The sequence below is a fragment of the Phyllostomus discolor genome, chromosome 10 (genome assembly GCF_004126475.2).
Source record: "Phyllostomus discolor isolate MPI-MPIP mPhyDis1 chromosome 10, mPhyDis1.pri.v3, whole genome shotgun sequence".
NCBI lineage: Eukaryota > Metazoa > Chordata > Mammalia > Chiroptera > Phyllostomidae > Phyllostomus > Phyllostomus discolor.
Window position 1 is genome coordinate 82,265,495 of NC_040912.2, and position 16,434 is coordinate 82,281,928.

General features: G+C 42.8%; 1 protein-coding gene across 4 annotated transcripts in view; it reads right to left on the reverse strand.

Annotated features, from left to right (window-relative positions):
- The window catches only part of DGKI (diacylglycerol kinase iota), a 400,657-nt gene that overhangs the window by 167,349 nt on the left and 216,874 nt on the right, over nt 1–16,434 (reverse strand). For all 4 annotated transcript variants that reach the window (XM_036010940.1, XM_036010942.1, XM_028525751.2 and 1 more), the window contains exons 12-15: nt 16,068–16,128; nt 7,377–7,490; nt 5,780–5,917; nt 2,367–2,445 (exon numbers count right to left, since the gene is read on the reverse strand). In XM_036010940.1, coding sequence (XP_035866833.1) covers nt 2,367–2,445; nt 5,780–5,917; nt 7,377–7,490; nt 16,068–16,128 — 392 coding nt within the window. The remainder of the gene's footprint in view (nt 1–2,366; nt 2,446–5,779; nt 5,918–7,376; nt 7,491–16,067; nt 16,129–16,434) is intronic.

Consider the following 16,434-nt stretch of genomic DNA (forward strand, 5'->3'; position numbering starts at 1 on the left):
CAGGTAAGTGTATGGAAAAAAATCTAAGTCACCAAAAAACAGTTTTAAAAAAGGACTATTAGCTTGAGAAGTTATGCTTTTATAATAAATAATGATTTTATGTAATGCAAAAAAGAACAGATTAATAGATATGAAGAAGTTTGCATCCCCGGTCTGGCATACCAGTCAAACCTGATTGCGGTATTTTGTGGATATTTATTTTGTACCATCTGTGTATCATCTTCATGAATATTGTAGCTATTACTCTTAGGTAACATGAATTCTCCCTTATCAGCTCATCACCGGCTAGTCTGCCTGAAGCGGTCTGGCTTACCTGCAAGGCAAATGTTTGCAAATCCACTTCATATTGCAGGAAAGCACTCACACTAAGCCTCAGCAATAAACTATTCAAACTTAATGTGCGGCATCTTGTAATTAATAGCTCTATAATCACACACATTGAAAACTACATCTACATACAAACACACCACAATCTGCACATTCCTCTCTAACATGAAATCGTCCCATGGCTTAAACTAAAAGAAAAAAATCACTTTCCCACAAGAATTCTCTTCTACTCCTGGTCCTTCCACCTGGAGGTCTCTCTCTGCTCCCTTCTCACTCCGAGGCACAGCAATATCCTCCCAGTACAAGGAAATGTATCAGGACAACTTTCAGATTAATTAGATCAAAGATTAAGTTCCCTCGAATGAGCTCATTGTTGGCCACATACTCATTTAGGCCCCTTCTCATGCCAGAATGTCTGTTCGGGGAGTTTCATGCATTAGTGAATTAAATTACTTGAGAAGTGAAGAAATTAAGAATTTCACTAGGAAGCCCCCATGGAGGGTCTCCTGAAGAAAATGAGAGGAAGAATGGGGTAAGAAATGGAGAAAGGAGTCTCCATTTACTTTTCCAAATTAACTCTCCTCAGATAGAGGAAGGGCAGCAGGTTATAAATGGTGGCCCCAGCTGAAGAACCCTCCTACTACCTGACATCCAAGAATTATCTGTTGCAGGCAGATGGGGAGGGTGGTGGAGCTTCTGATTTGGGTATGTGATGTTTGTGGTTCTGTTACCAACCAACCTTTCTATCTGTGATTTTCTGGCTAATCAGAGACAAACCTCAAACTACGGCTGTCTCTTGAACGGTATTGCTTTCAACTGGCACAGCATTTGACCCTCGAACCCTCATAACTCCAGGAAGGACGAGTCTACCAAAATTGCTGAATTCATGAAGAAAATGACAGGTTCGGACTTCGCTTACAGTTCATATCCTAGCAGCCTGAATTCTATAGCTCCACTCTTGACCATTTAGTGCATAAGAGCATTATCAGAATTTTGTCTGCATTACTACTGGAATCTGAACATTTACAGTCTAGCTTTTCTTTCCCTGTTTTTCAAATTCTATTAGTTAAAACCACTTTCGTCCTTGCAAGCACGAGGAGGAAACTAAGTAAGATAATCCCTTGTTTGTGACTTTCATCTCACATATTCTTTCCACCACGCTGCCTGGCAGTCTTCTGGTTCCATGTGAACACGTTCACAGAGGGCTGAGACAGACACCGCAGCAGACACAGGCAGAGACAGAGGTGTGTATAATGGTTACATTGGCAAGGAAAGAGCCCAAGAGAGAAACAGAGGGATTAAGAGAAACCAGGAGAGACTGGTGTTACAGAGCACAAGGCAAAACCCTCCACTTTCTCAGTTCTGAATGACATGACAAAGTGTTGACGACATACTTATCCACTGCATTAGTTCATCTTATTTCTCTTTCAAAAGCTGTTTTGCTCTGCCATTCCTGACTCCATCTCTGTGTTGCTGCTTGAAATTACCAGTCCGCCTCATTCACCCTTCTATCTCATCCACGGAGGATTTCCAGCACGTTCTGGACCTAATCCAAACACCATCAGACCCTTTTCTTTCAACCCAAACCACCCATAGGCCTCTATAGTTCTACCTATTGTCTCTCCGATGCACACAGGCAGGGCCTCTGTGCTTCGCTACCAGGTTTCAGCGGCTCTGGTTATGGAGGGTGCACTGGAACTGATGGACTGAGAAGCTATGCATGTCCTGATGACTTTAGTGGAAGCATCTTTCTTACTCCCTAGTAGCTCACCAACTTCAGACCTTCTGGTCAAATTTAAAGAGTAGCCGTTTGGAGCACACAACTGGTCCTATCTCTTCCCATCTTTGAAACTCTAAACAATGAAGGCTCAGGGTCCTATTTGTGGTGAGTTCCAATCTTATCTGTCTCCCAGGGTCCTCATGGAGGTCACAACCAAACAACACTGCCAACGTGTAAGTGACAGGAAACAAAAGGAAACATGCAAAACACCTGCGGGCAACTTCCGCCCTGGGAGGCGGGGCCGGAACGCCGTCCTCACCTCTGGATTCATGGAACTCCAGTGTGACGTGGGCATCGAATCCAAGGCTGAAGTAGTTATTGAAAACATTCAGAGGAAGCTGCAACGATGAACAAAGGGAGAGGTAAGGCGGTGTCCAGCCAGGCAGAAAGAGAGAAATAAAGTTACGGCCAGACACCCGTCTCTGAGGCTCTCCCTGAGGCAGGGGTCAGTCACAGCTCCAGGTAGAGGGCGTTGACCAGGAAGGAGTGGGGATGTTTCAATGAATTCATTAGTCAGAGCTCAAGTCAAATAATGCTCCTAAGAATTTTAAATAGTATAGGAAACAACGAATGCAAATACAAATTATTCAACAAGAACCATTCTCGTGGATGCTGCAATAAGAGAATCTTACAAAGCCAAGGCATGCACGTCTGCAAGAGTTATGAACCATGATTCACTGTTCAAACTTAGAAAGTAAATCCAGTTGTCAGGATCACATCTGACCTACTTAATCAATGGATACATTGTTTCTGAGAATTATACTCAGCAAATTAATATTGCAACTTAAACTGAATGTTTAATTTGTTTACCCTTCACCTATTTTCTAAAAAAAATATTTTTGGCAAAAGTCATATACGCAATAAGGCAGTGAGAGACATCCAGCTATTCTCAATCTAGAGGGGAAGAGAAATATGTATGTATATATACATGTATGTATCAGCATTATTCAGATTTACTCTACCAAGTCTTATACACAGAATCTGCCACAAATAACACCACCTTTTTATTACAAAATCATAAGCATGTCATTCTGTAACATAACAATATCACACTCAAGCACACCACATGACATTTTGGGTGAAATGTTCAAATTAAAACTATAGATTATTACACCCATATTATTACCCTACTAACCACACTCAAGCAGGCATTACTTCTGCTGGGCCTTGTATTTTATGTTAAATGTATTGGGATAACATTGGTTAATAATTTTATTACAGATTTCAGGTGTACAACTTTACAACACATCTGCAAACTCTACTGTGTGCTTGCCACCCAAAGTCTGCTCTCCTTCCATTGCCATGCACTTGACCCCCTTTCCCGTCTTCAAAGCCTCTGTCGTTAATGTGACTGTGAAATATGCACAGAGAGAGAGAGAGATGCAAGGCAAGCCTTAGCTTTCCTTCCCAGAATCCTCCGGGTCACTGGCTGTCACTGCTGCTAGCTAAGTAAAAGAACCACGCAGCCTAAAATCCTGAATGAAAACTGCAAAATTAATGCGATTTTAAGGCTGCAGTTCAATGCTAGAACCATTAAGAAGGCAGGCGGAAAATATTAGAAGGGAAATGGTGATTCTTTCCCTTTCCCTCCTGCAACTCAGAGTGGAAGATAAACATTAAAGGAAATAGAGAGGTCATTTTACCTCAGCTTAGATAACATTTCCAAATGATGATCAGGTGACCCTCCAGATAGAAATGCACTTCTCTTCTATTAGAAATAAGTTTAACACTCAAGATTCCACAAGGAAGTTTATTACAGGGTTTCACGCTCCCCTTGACCAGTAGGAGTTTCTGTTTGATGAGAGGGACAGCCTGGCCCCAATAAGAGAAAAACAGAAACGAGCCTTGTGCCAAGAAGAGAAAAATGAAATGAGAGGAAGAGCGGGAGAGAGATATTAATACAGAAAGAAAGAAAGTAGGTTGCCTTGGCCTCTAATGGAAATAAAGAATAACCCCCACCCCGCCCATGGAAGGCCCTAGACCAGAGCTTATAATGATCAGTGGTCCAGCCAGCCCGTAGAAATGGTTACGACTTACTGGAGAACCGAGAGAAACTGAGCACACAGAACAATGCCAAAATCCTGTCTCACTTTCCTGGCTTCCCATTTGAAAATGTCCAGTTCCTGCACTTAAACAAAATACCAGTCCCTATAATGACAGCAAGGGCCAGGGATCCTGCCAAGAGCTCAGCTATGTTCGTCTCTACCATTTATGTTCCTTTGGCTACAATTCTAACCTGTGCCTCAGCCTCCACCGATAACTCAGGGGGACATCTGGTCACCGTCCCGTAAGAAATATCCCAATTTAGTCTGTTATTACGTTCTTATTCGTATTTTCCAGGAAAAATGGTCCCAATTTCCTACACATCCCTTCAAAAATCCATTTTCATACGCCTTTAATTATCTGGATTAATGTTCCCTGGCTGCGGCAAGAAGTCTTTCCATTTCTTGAGCTGCTGGGAAGAGACTTAAATATAGATTTCCACTGAGGGCCTAACCACTCTAAGTTTAGTGGCAAAAGGACCTTAAAGTTTCCATATGGCGCACTTCTTTTTACTCTGAGTGTTTCCTGTCCGATACATTAGAAAGAAGTATCGTATCCCAAGGCGTAAGGGCTATTTAAACATCATTGTGACATTATGAACTCAAGATCAATTGAGCAATCATGATATCTACCAAAAACCTTATAATCGCTGGGTTGTGGTTTAGGTGGAAACAAACAAAAAACATGAAGACAAGGCAAAACATGTTTTAGTGAATAAATAGAGGTCAGTTTGGTTGAAAATGCTCTCTGGCTCCATCTATGTTAAAGCTGAAACACCCATGAGATCTTGGCCTGAATCAATGGCATAATCCAGGGCAGTGATGCTGTTTCAAGCACAGATGCCTGGGCCTTGACCTTGCATTTTACTTCATGAACGTCTCTGGGACTGGGCCTCCTCCTCCCCATTGTTTAACAAGCACACCTGGAGGTTCTGATGCATACAACAGTTTGAAAACACTGTCATAGAAAACAAAGGGGAAAGTAATGTGGAAGAAGTGGCTCCTTGGCAACCTACCAAATGTATCTGAACTTAGGCCAGAACTTAGAACCAAATGTTCCACAGAAGCTCCATACTAGCATACTTATAACTGTGTCCCTTGGTTTCTCGTGGGCTGAAATAAAAACTCATTCGCTATAAGGAAAGCACTAAAAAAAAAAATTTACATAGGCATCTTCAAGTTCCAAGCAAGCGAAGAAACTGGCTTGGTTAATACTTCCTAAACATTTAGGGTATTTGATATCAGGCCAGAAATCTGAGAAGCTTATCCTTCTTTTGAAAAACCACGTGCTTAATGGTCCAGAACATACATATTTCATCTTCTCATACGTTAAGAGTTTGAAATGAACTTGAGAGATTAGAACATGGATACATGTCTTCCCGGTATAAAGCTGAGGGCAGAGAGCAGCTCCCAGAGCTCTAGAAGCAGGTAGAAATCTACACCTCTAGAAGCCCGATTCTAGAAGCAGAGTAACTGGGTAGCGTTATACACCTAGCTGTGGCAGCCATGAACTTGAACACTATCCTGCTATCTTGTAGGAAGAACTCAGGGCATGACTCTCCAGCCCTGAGTGTATTTCCCACGGCAGATGCCCCCAGGTTTCTTTCCGAGGAAGAAAGAGCTCTCTGACCTTGCATACGCCATCTTCAAGTTCTTCTGGGGGCAAGTCTGGGTTCCTTTCCACGTGGAGGTTCCAGCGGTCTAGCTGGACAATTGTCCCATCTTCTACTTGACAAAGGATCTTGGAGACAGGCTCATCGGTGTAGCCCTAAGGAATCAAAGAACACACCCGTTGGAGTCTGGACTGATGAACGGTACAGCCGAAGGTCTGCTGTGGAAGGAAGAGCGCTCTGCTATAGCTCTCTAGTTATTTTGCAATTAGCAAGCCTGGGAGAGTGAACCGTACAACTTGAGACAACAGCCACAGGTAATGGGCACAGAAGTGCTAACTCCAGCTGGTCTGAGCTGAGGAATAATTTCTGCTGACACCGAGAACCGCTAGTTGCTGGTAGGTTTTCGGGTCCATGTGGGATGGCTGCTTTTATCAGAGTGAAAACAGGACCCCTCTAGACCTCCACCTGGAGGAACCTGTGAGGTACACAGAGCAAGTGCATGCGTGGGAAGGGGGAGAGGGACTCAAAGCAGCCTCCGGTAGGCAGTTTCTCCTATCCATGCCTCATCTTGCTCACCTCTCCGCACCCTTCAGGAGGACACCACTCCTTCCGTGACCCGAGGCAAGTCTGACTGAGGAAGAGCCTGTCAGGGAGCCTTGAGCACACGCCACTGAGCGCACGGTCACTAAGGGTCGTCAAGTCACTGATTCGGGTGAGAGGAACTAACACTGATAATATATGAGTTGCTTCACATAACTATAGGATGAGGCAAAAGCGGGGTGACAGTTGTTCGTATAGAAAACAATGCAATAATTAAGAAATAATAATACAAGAATAAACTGTTTCGCATACTCACAACTGTCAACCTACTTTTGCCCCACCCTGTATTTCTCATTTATACTTTTAAAAAGAGGCCTATGGGAGGGTAATTTCTTCACGCAAAGCCAAATTAATGTCTTCTAATATCTAAAGATAATTTCCATGGAGCCCAGGTCAGGCAATGGTCTCACATGAGCAGATAAAAAGCTGGTGGGCTGCATAGGTTAGCACGTTGTGCCTTCTCACTACCTTAGTGTTATTAAAAAAAAGAAATGATAATAATAAAATGGCTCATTGGTGACAGGTAAGCTGCCTCTACCAAGCTTTGTCTGAAATGGGCTCCATGGTGGAAAGAACAGTCAGTCACCTGTATAGCCACAGTCAGGATGACACTGACCAGAGAAACCAAATCCAAAAAAAAAGCTATAACTTTCCCAAAGTGAAGATTGTAAATCCAATTTACTGCCCTGGCCAGGGCTGAGGGTCAGGAGCCATTCGAGTCTGCGAGACTGGTTTACACGAAGACTTGAGGACAACCCACCCACTGTCTTTGCATGGAGAGCTCAGAAAGCCCCAGGCTTGTGTACTGACCCCAATTTTTTTAAATCCCAAATGTTCCCTTCTCTACCTGATTATAAGTTACCAGATAAAATTGTGCCTCATGGGCACCTTGGCTCCTGACTCTAACTTATTCCTTACACAATAGCGGCACGTTGCCCTTCCCTGAGGACATCTGTGGCCCGGGGGACCCTGGTGCTGGGCAGCATGGGGAGCCCCCGGGAGAGCGGCTCTTACCCCACCCCAGTTGAGAGTCCGAGCCAGGTCGTTCCCAGTGCCCAGAGGAAGGACTCCGACGGGAGGCTGCGGGCTCAGCTGCAGTTCGTCCAGAATGGAAAGGATCCAGCCCACCTACAGACATATTGGGGGCCAGAAGAGTGATAAGAAAGATAGGTAAGTTACAAGGAAGACGACCTGAGAGGAGGTGGCTTTAAAGAGCAAAATCAAATGGTTTTATGTTTCTTTAAAAAAAATACATATTTCAATCCAGTGGCCAGAGAGACCTCTTATCTCAGAGAGTTTCAAAGTGGCAAGGATCTTACAGGGAAACGGACCATTTTGTCCACGCCCTGTCCTATAAGCAAAACTGGAGCCATTCATCTGTGTGTTTAACTGGAAACCAACTTCACAGTTTGAGAGAGTTTAAAATGTAGGCAGGTATGTAACACAGGGCACTAGAGGCAATGCAGGACTCACAACCAGACTGAATTTCAGTTCTGGCTCATGCTGGCTCTGTAATCTTGATTAAATTATCTAACATTACTGAGACTCATTTACCGGATTTTCAAAATGGAGATAATAATACCTGTCTCACAAGACTGTTTACAGAGTAAAATATGTATAAAAACCGTTAATGTGGTGCATGGCCCTTGTAAGCACCAGTTAAATAGTTCCCCTCCATCGTATCGTCTTAGAAATTGGTGGTGTTGCCCTAAATACCCTTATAACCCCCTTAATGAAGCATTATGAAACATAATTAGGGCTGGACCTAGTACTTATGTTTAGGCAGAAAATACTTATATACTAGAATCTTACTCCTGTGTAATCTTTTTCCAAGATTGAGCCTTACTGTAACTATTTAGAAAAATTATTCTAAATTTGAAAAGGGCAAAAACAAACTTGGATATCCTCACCATGTCATACTAGAGCAGTATTTAGCAGGCCTCAGGTTAACTTGAAAATTTCTGTCCTACAGAGAAACAAATGCTGAAAAGACTACTTTAAAGGTTATAGTTTTAGTTCTCCCGAGGACCTAAAACAATTTTGTCTCAAGTTTAGAAAATTTACTTTGATGAGTCATGTTTTACATTTTTTTTAAAAATTGTACTTTAACAGTACATTTATTGAACATTATTACATATAAATAACAGAACTTGATAAGCTAGAGTTCCAATTTTGATTATTTGGGAAATTTTTGTTCTCCCCTCCATTTTGCATGGTCTACCATGCAGCTGCTGATGCATTGTAAGTATGTACTCTTTCTTTCTTATGTATGAATTTGAAGCATGAAATTAAAATAAAGCAGCTTTTTCTCCCGGACAAAAATAAATAAATAGATAAATAAATAAATACTAAGCAATCAAAATAAAAAGATAAATGAGCTGGACTAAGATAGATAAGGTAGAATTCCTGCTCTTGTAGAGTTTCTAATGGGCAAAAAGAGTGAGCTACTGCTTGATTTCTATGTGCCAGTCCCTGAGCAAGGTTCTCTAATGAACTTATTAAACTTCAAAACAGCTCTATGAGGTAGATATCATTTTCATCTCCACTTTGTAGAAAAGGACACTGAGACTTGGAAGGTCCAATGATCTTCTTAATGTCACGTCACTGATGTGGTAGCCAGCATTCGAAATCAAGTATGCCAAACAGCAAAGGCCAACCTCTTAGCCACTCTGGCACAGGGAGCCTTTATGCAGAAGAACTAAACCTGGTCTGGACAGGGCCTGACCATCCTGGAGACAGTGGCACGCACTTTGGGGACCTTTGGAACACTGAGGAAATTGAGAAATTGCTTTTGTTCAAATTCAGTTAATTTGCATATTTATTAACTGAGGTGGAGAGAGGTCATGTAATTGGCTCAAGACTAAATAATAAGAAGAGGAAGAGTCGGAGTCATACGAGATCTATTAATTTCCACCTTAAACCCTTTCTCCTCCACATCGGTTACTTCCCAGATTGAACACCTTGCCCGCCCATCAGCAAGTCTCAAACCGTGTTAACCTTCTAGAAAGGCATAGCACAGATGTCCCCCAGTCTGGTAAACCAGAAATCCAGCTCTATACAAGCGTCAAAAGGCCCTCCCTTCCCTCAAGCTGGGCAGTTTACTCCTACACAACTCCTTAGATTCTGCCCTGGCACTTCCAGCCCTTTGTTCACATGCAGTACCAGCAAAGCTTCCTATCGAATACTGACGTCAAAGAGGGGAAACACCAGATGCTAAACTGTGACCAGTGACTGGGCTACACGTGGTTCTGGCGCTGCTGAAAGCACACACAACACTCAGTAAAAGGAGACACCTCTAATAAAGTACAAAAAGGAGGTTTAAAGGTCATTAAAAAGGATGTGAAAACTCAGAAATCCCAGCAATCAGGGATTGTTGACCACAGAGGCAAACAGCCTGGAGTAGATCCGACTCTCCTTAAGGCAACGGAACTAAGTGGCGATCTAGTTCACCATCCCATTCAGAGAAGGGAGAAGGCAGGCTCTTTAAAACTTCTCAGAGATATCATTTAGCCTCCACTTTGTGGGTTCTACTCACAAGTCAGTCCAGTCTCTTTGGGGTAGACTTAAATTAGAAACTTTTTTTCTTTATGTTTCGTGGAAATAGGCATCTCTTTTTTTTGGTAAAGAGCATACTATGAGTTCACACGTTCGATATCCCGTTTCACTCTAGACACAACAATGGACAAAGAAAAATCTTCCTGGGCCAGAAACAAACAAAACATAAAGGTGTGAGCAGAGGAAGCCAGGAGTTTGGCTTCTGTCTGATGATGATAGGGAACAGGAGTAGGAACCAGGCTCCCTCTTGGCCCCCTAAATAAAAGCGTGAAGAACCACACAGCCCGAGGCCATAGCCCGCAGAAAGGTGAGACCTGTTAGGGCTGGAGGGAGAAAGCCTGTCTAATAGTAAGTCCGATTTCCCACTAGCTCACTGACATACCTGAAACACCCTGATAGGTCCTCAGGATGGGAGCCTTAGCCACTCACAGAAAAGTAGCTTCAGATACCTAGAAACCATTCAGACTGCTAGAAAGGAGCCCTGGCTGGTATGGCTCAGTGGGTTGGACATCATCCTGCAGATGGAAAGGATACTGGTTCAATTCCCAGTCAGGACACATGCCTGGGTTGCACGTTCTGTCTCTGGTTGGGGTGCACACAAGAGTCAAATGATTGATGTTTTTCTTGCACATCAATATTTCTCTCCATCTCTTGCTCCCTCACTTCCCCTCTTTCTAAAAATAAATAAAATCTAAAAAAAGAGAAAGAAGGAAAAGAGAAAAAAGGAAGGAAAAGAAATGAAGAAAAAAGAAAAAGAAAAGTGCAAAGAAAGGGAAGAATCTGGAAATGAGCCTACAAAGAAAAATTCTAAATCAGGGAAAGAATCCTAACACTTATATGGAAAGGTTGGGGGATTCATTCGCAGCATATTAAATACAAATAAATTTTCAAAGGACTTTGATATAGCAGCAATCAAGTGCTATAAAACAATAGAATGAAAATACTCCTACAACAGCAGGAGACATAAATGATCCTGAGTACTAATCCATGTCTCTGCCCTTGTATGAGCAAAAGTACATAAAATATCTCAAGGCTCGAAGCTGTGCATTGGAGCCCTCCCTTCCCGGTAACCAGGAACCTGTTCCTGAGAGAGGTCCACACACCAAGTTCAAGGGCAGGGACTGTGTCTGCTGGGGCCTTCACCCCTTCAAGTAAATGACTTAATCAACTGCAATACCTAGCACTTGGCATATTTTCCACTGTAATGGAAGGAAATTATCCCAATTGGGTGAAATCATTTTACAGTTTGTAGAGTCCTTTCCTTCATTTGTGTTGGGAAAAGTGAGACAGAAGGATCTGGAATCCCAGCTCCCCCACTTTGTCCCTAAACAGCCTAGCCAGGCTGCTGCTGCAGCAGCTGGCCAATGCTACCACCTCCTATCCACGCTCAGCATTAGCTGACACTGGATGTCCCCCAAGTGCATCTTGAGCACTATTCTCGTTCTGCACTATAGTAACATTAGCGACAGCTCACGGGTGGAGAGGGCAGTGAATTGTGAATTGGCATCTTTAAACAGGACATGCGTTGCATTTCCTTATATTCTGAGCAGGAAGAAAAATGGAAGATATGCATACTGAGAAATCAGAGAAAAACAGGGCAACCTTTCTGAATTCTGAACAATAATCAAGACAGCATTTAACTGGGTGTCCCTTTCTAATATGTTTGCTATGATTCTTCCCTTTCTATTTTAATTTATATTTGCACTAAAGAGTTTAAAAAGCCCCCACATGTTAAAAGAGATGTTGAAAATCAGCACTAATGAAATCAGGGTAAGAGTCAAGGTATGAATTTTTTGAAGTAGAAAGTTCAAATGACTATCACAATGACTGCTACTGAGGGGTACCGTGTACTTCCTCTCGACAGACTATGGGATACATCCTATTATATACATGGGTGGGGCTACGGCTGGGGCTGGGGCTGGGGGTGGGCCTGGGGGAGCAGAGGGACTTGGAATGAGCTGCTTGGCCCTGTCAAGTACAGGGGCACACTACTCTCTTCCCTGCTGCAGCTGCAGGGAGTCAGGGGCTTGGGGTCCCAACTGCTCAGGGTGTAACTCACCTAGAGAAGCCAACTGAACAAGAAATACACACAAAGTGGGTGGCTAGAGTCAACTTAATTCCAGGCCTTTGGGAAGACATTAACATGATTACAGATGGACCCGCTGGTCCAGCCCAGCTCATCAAGGTCAGAGCCAGAGAGCTAGGGACCATGTCACACTTTAAGGCATGATCAGAAGAGGAGGGTGCATGCATGTGCCTTTAGTGTCCAGGTTCACATGCTTTTCATTATCTAAGCCGGGTTGGATGGGTGGAGATGTGGCCAACGAAGGGAGTGAATACCAATTTGACCATTGGTCAAATGACCACAGAATGACCACAGAATGACTACTTCCAGTTTACAAACATGAAGGCTGGAGACCATTCCTGAGTCCGCTGAGTTTCTGCTCAGCCTGAAGACCGAGGATGGTACCAGCTCATGCAAGTCCCGCATCTATATGACAACCTCAGGATCCTGCTAACCAGTTACAGAGAGATGAACGTGCTGCCCCTGGCCACACTCGGTGACTGAGCTCTAGAATGTCGCTACTCCGGATTGGAGGCATTGTAACTATAAAACACATGGCAGACTTCAAAGGCAGTGCAAACTGAACATAAGATAGCTCATTAATGACTTTTACATTGACTGCATTTTGAGATGATAGTATTTTAGGTATGTTAGGTTAAATAAACTGTATTATAAAAGTGTATGAACACACAATACAGTGTACAGATGACGTGTTGTGGAATTGTGCACCTGAAACTGACGTAATTGTGTTAACTAGTGTCACCCCAAATCAATTCAATAAAAAGGAAAAAAATAATTTCACCAGCTTCTTTTTCACTCCTTTTAAGTGCCTTCTAGGAAAGTTAAATTTAAAATGTCGCTTGAATTATAGTTCCCTTGAACAGCAATGGTCAATACGATTATAAAGCTACAGCTGTGAAGAACCTGGAGATCCAAATGTACCCTATGCAGATCTAGAATGTCCCAAAGGAAGTCAGGGAACCCACCCAAGTTCACAGACGTAGTGGCAGACCCTCCTCTCCCACCTCCTAGTGCGATACTGAGAGACCCATCACCTGCCTCCTTGTGTTTGTTAGTAACATAAAACTAAACTGGCCCTGAAGCCTAAGAATGTTTTTCCTAGTCCATGCAAGATGTCTATATATTAAGTGACACCTTGCACACTTAAACTACTATGAGTCATGGTTAATATCTCCTCATCTGGCTCAGTCAAAAATACGCCACTTCTGATTCCTCCTTGAACCTCGTCACTATACCGACAGAATTCTGACAGCCTTTATAGTGACAGGCATGCTAACTGAGGGCTAAGTACCTTACGGCAAATGTGTACCTGGTCTTCTCAGTAATGACACTGCCCTCCCCTCACGCTAGCAGCTTTTCTTCATGCACCTACCGGGATGCCTCTATTTTACACAAACTCTGCCCACCCCTCACCCATGAAAATTCTAAGTTCCATATTCTCAACCGATAAAATTAAAAATGCCAATCACATACCTTGATAAATATTTTATAGATTTGATATACTTTTATATATATATATATCTACCTTTCACCAAAGGCTTTCTTTTAATGAAGTAATATAAAAGGAATCTTCCCTGGTTTTACATAAGGCACCAAATAATCAGGGTTTTGATTCTGAGCAATTGGACCACAGAGGTCACTGTGGACAGAAATAATTAGTTTGTAAGTACGCATCAGCTCGAGGATAGATGTATTGCTGTTACTTTAGGCAGGCCTGATGCAAGGGACCCAAGTCTAAATGCCTGGAGCATTTGTGAGTGATGTGGAAGGGTGTGAAAACTGGGGTTAGGAACAGCGATAAGGTCCCTCAGACAAAATAAAAATTATCTAGAACATAAAAGAAAAGTTATATTTAAGCCTTGCAGAACATCTGTTAATTCTAGTATACTTAAAGAAGAAATGCTAGAGAAGGTGAGATAAGAAAAGTAGGAGAACCGAAGAGTCTACAAGTCAAGAAGGATATGATGGCACCAGAGTACATTCATAGGGTTCAATGCCGGGACTGGAGCTGGTCATTAGGACTCATTAGTAACGCCCAAGCCCCGCCTCCTCTCCATTCTGGGTTTGGTCCCAGACACCCTACTGAAGCTGTTTTCTTGGAAACTGCCAGTTACTTCCTAGTCTCCAAATTCAATGATAATTTCCCAGTCTCTCTTGAAAGGCATAACCACTCCCTCCTTCTTGAAACTCCTGTTTTGTCTTGTTTTCTTGACAGAATAGACTCCCTCCTACTTCTCTCTTTTCATTTTCCTTTCGAATTTTGGCTCAGACTCCATAATTATCAGTGTTTCACAAATGTCTGAACTTGGCTGTCTTCTCTGTGTCCCGTACACTTTAAAATCCCATGTTTTTAAATACTTAGCTAATTTTGGAGAATGCCTCAATACCATATAACGTAGAACAGTGCTTCCTACGCGTCTGCTGAGTAGAGGAAAGGAAGGAGAAAGCACCTGGGGGTGGGGAAGGGGAGGACAGGTGATGGGAGGTTCAGTGGATGGTGGGAAAGTTTGGAAGGCGGAGCACTCAACTCCGTGAGGAAGCCCGAGATACGAGGATGGGATAGGCAGCTGACGTGGACCTGAGGTCACGGTCACTTAAGAAAGAGGAAGAACTACAAATTCCAGACACCAGGCATATCCTCAACTTGCGTGCCGCTGTCACTGTGGTTTAGAGGAAAAAGGAGTGAGTGGGATGCTTGAAACATATAGGGAGGCAAGTAGATCCTAAGTTAAAGCAGACAGCCAGGGTAAAGGCTCACAAATGAGTGTATACTTTGATTGAGGATAACCAGCTGGGGGATGGTTGAGCTAGGAAGAAGACTCAGTGTGTCTATTAATTGACTTATTATATATCAACTTATCAATAATACATGTTTCTCCACAGAGGATTTGTTCAGACCTAATTGTTACTAAAGAAAGTTGGGAAAATTCCACATTATCTTATCTACACCACAATGGATTGACATGTAACTGGTATTGTGGGAGAAAAAAAGTCCACGGTCAAATAATTTCAGAAAACAGTGGGTTACACAAAGGGAAATAGGTTTGGTTTCTTTGCTGTCAGACTTAATTTGATAAGCTGTACGACTTAAATTTTATAAGCTAATAATGCGCATTGGGAATCTCTCAGAATGGCAAACACCGTTGTCACATGCACACAAACGTGTTTTTCTCTCACAGAGTCTCCTGAAGGGCCAGTGGGATCACTTCTTTTTCCCCCAGTTTCATTTGTTGGTGTATTTGTTGGTGTATGGTATGTATCCAACAGCACATTAAGTGCTCATGTGTGAGGAGAGAGAAAATGAGGAGATTTCATCGCTACTTTGAGAATAAGATATTCTAATTAGAGAGATTAGAGAAAAGCCACAGATAGTTCATAACAAAAGCCTGGGTCCTATGGGAGCAGAACCCAAATACAAAATAAAAAAAACACTAGGCAGCAGAATCAGCATGTCATGGTATGTTGATATATCAACATACATAGAGGGCAAATGAAGAAACAGATGAGACACATAGGCAGAGGAAAATATACCCATGACATTACATTTCAGCCCAATTCCATCTTTTCTTTGAAAATGACTGCAAATGGAACCAAGCAACGATCTTTAAGACAAACCAATGTCAGCCAGTATCTTAAGTTTTATTCCTACAGGAAAAAAAATCACAGTAATTCTGTTGTATGCACATATGTCTCCTTAACTATAGTGACAAATTATTAAGAACAGGTTGAATAGGTCAGTTTGTGTTTTCAAAAGAATGTAGTCATTTATAGCCTTCATTCTGACGATCCGACCACATCCCTAATCGAACAGGAAAGGATATAGCAGAGTTGAGGGAGGGATACAATTTAGAAAGACCAAGTTTGAATTTGTGAGGATAACAGCAAAGTCCCTCCTAACCCTGAGTGGCTGGGATTCACACAAGAGAGACACATGATGCTTTGGGGCATTGCAAAGACTGTGGCAGGGGGTCGGGGGGAATAAATTAAGAGAACTGTCCTAAGGAAAACGAACAAAAAGGTGGAAGAAATAAGGGTGAGAGCTGGATTCTATTTCAAGGACCTACCGTTCCATCCCCACCGCAGGCCAGAATTCGCAGATTCGGAACCTTCCTGTACAGCTCGAGCCTGCAGAAGAAATGGAAGAAAAAGTTAACAGAGGAGCACATCCCTGGTCACAGCACAGAGAAAATATAGGGCAAAATGGAGGCTGTCCCCAGGAGAAAACGTATAATCATGAGCATAATACTAAGTAATCACAAGAGGACTGACTCCGACAGCTGGATCAGAGGGGAGCTGCAAACCTCATTTTTAAGCAGCCAACCCTGGGAGGGGGCTTTAGGATGTCCGAGCGTCTTACGCCCCATGATTCCTGGTACTGCGTCAGCTCCCGTTATTGCCCTCATTGGCTGTGACCTCCTTCCTCTTTTTCTT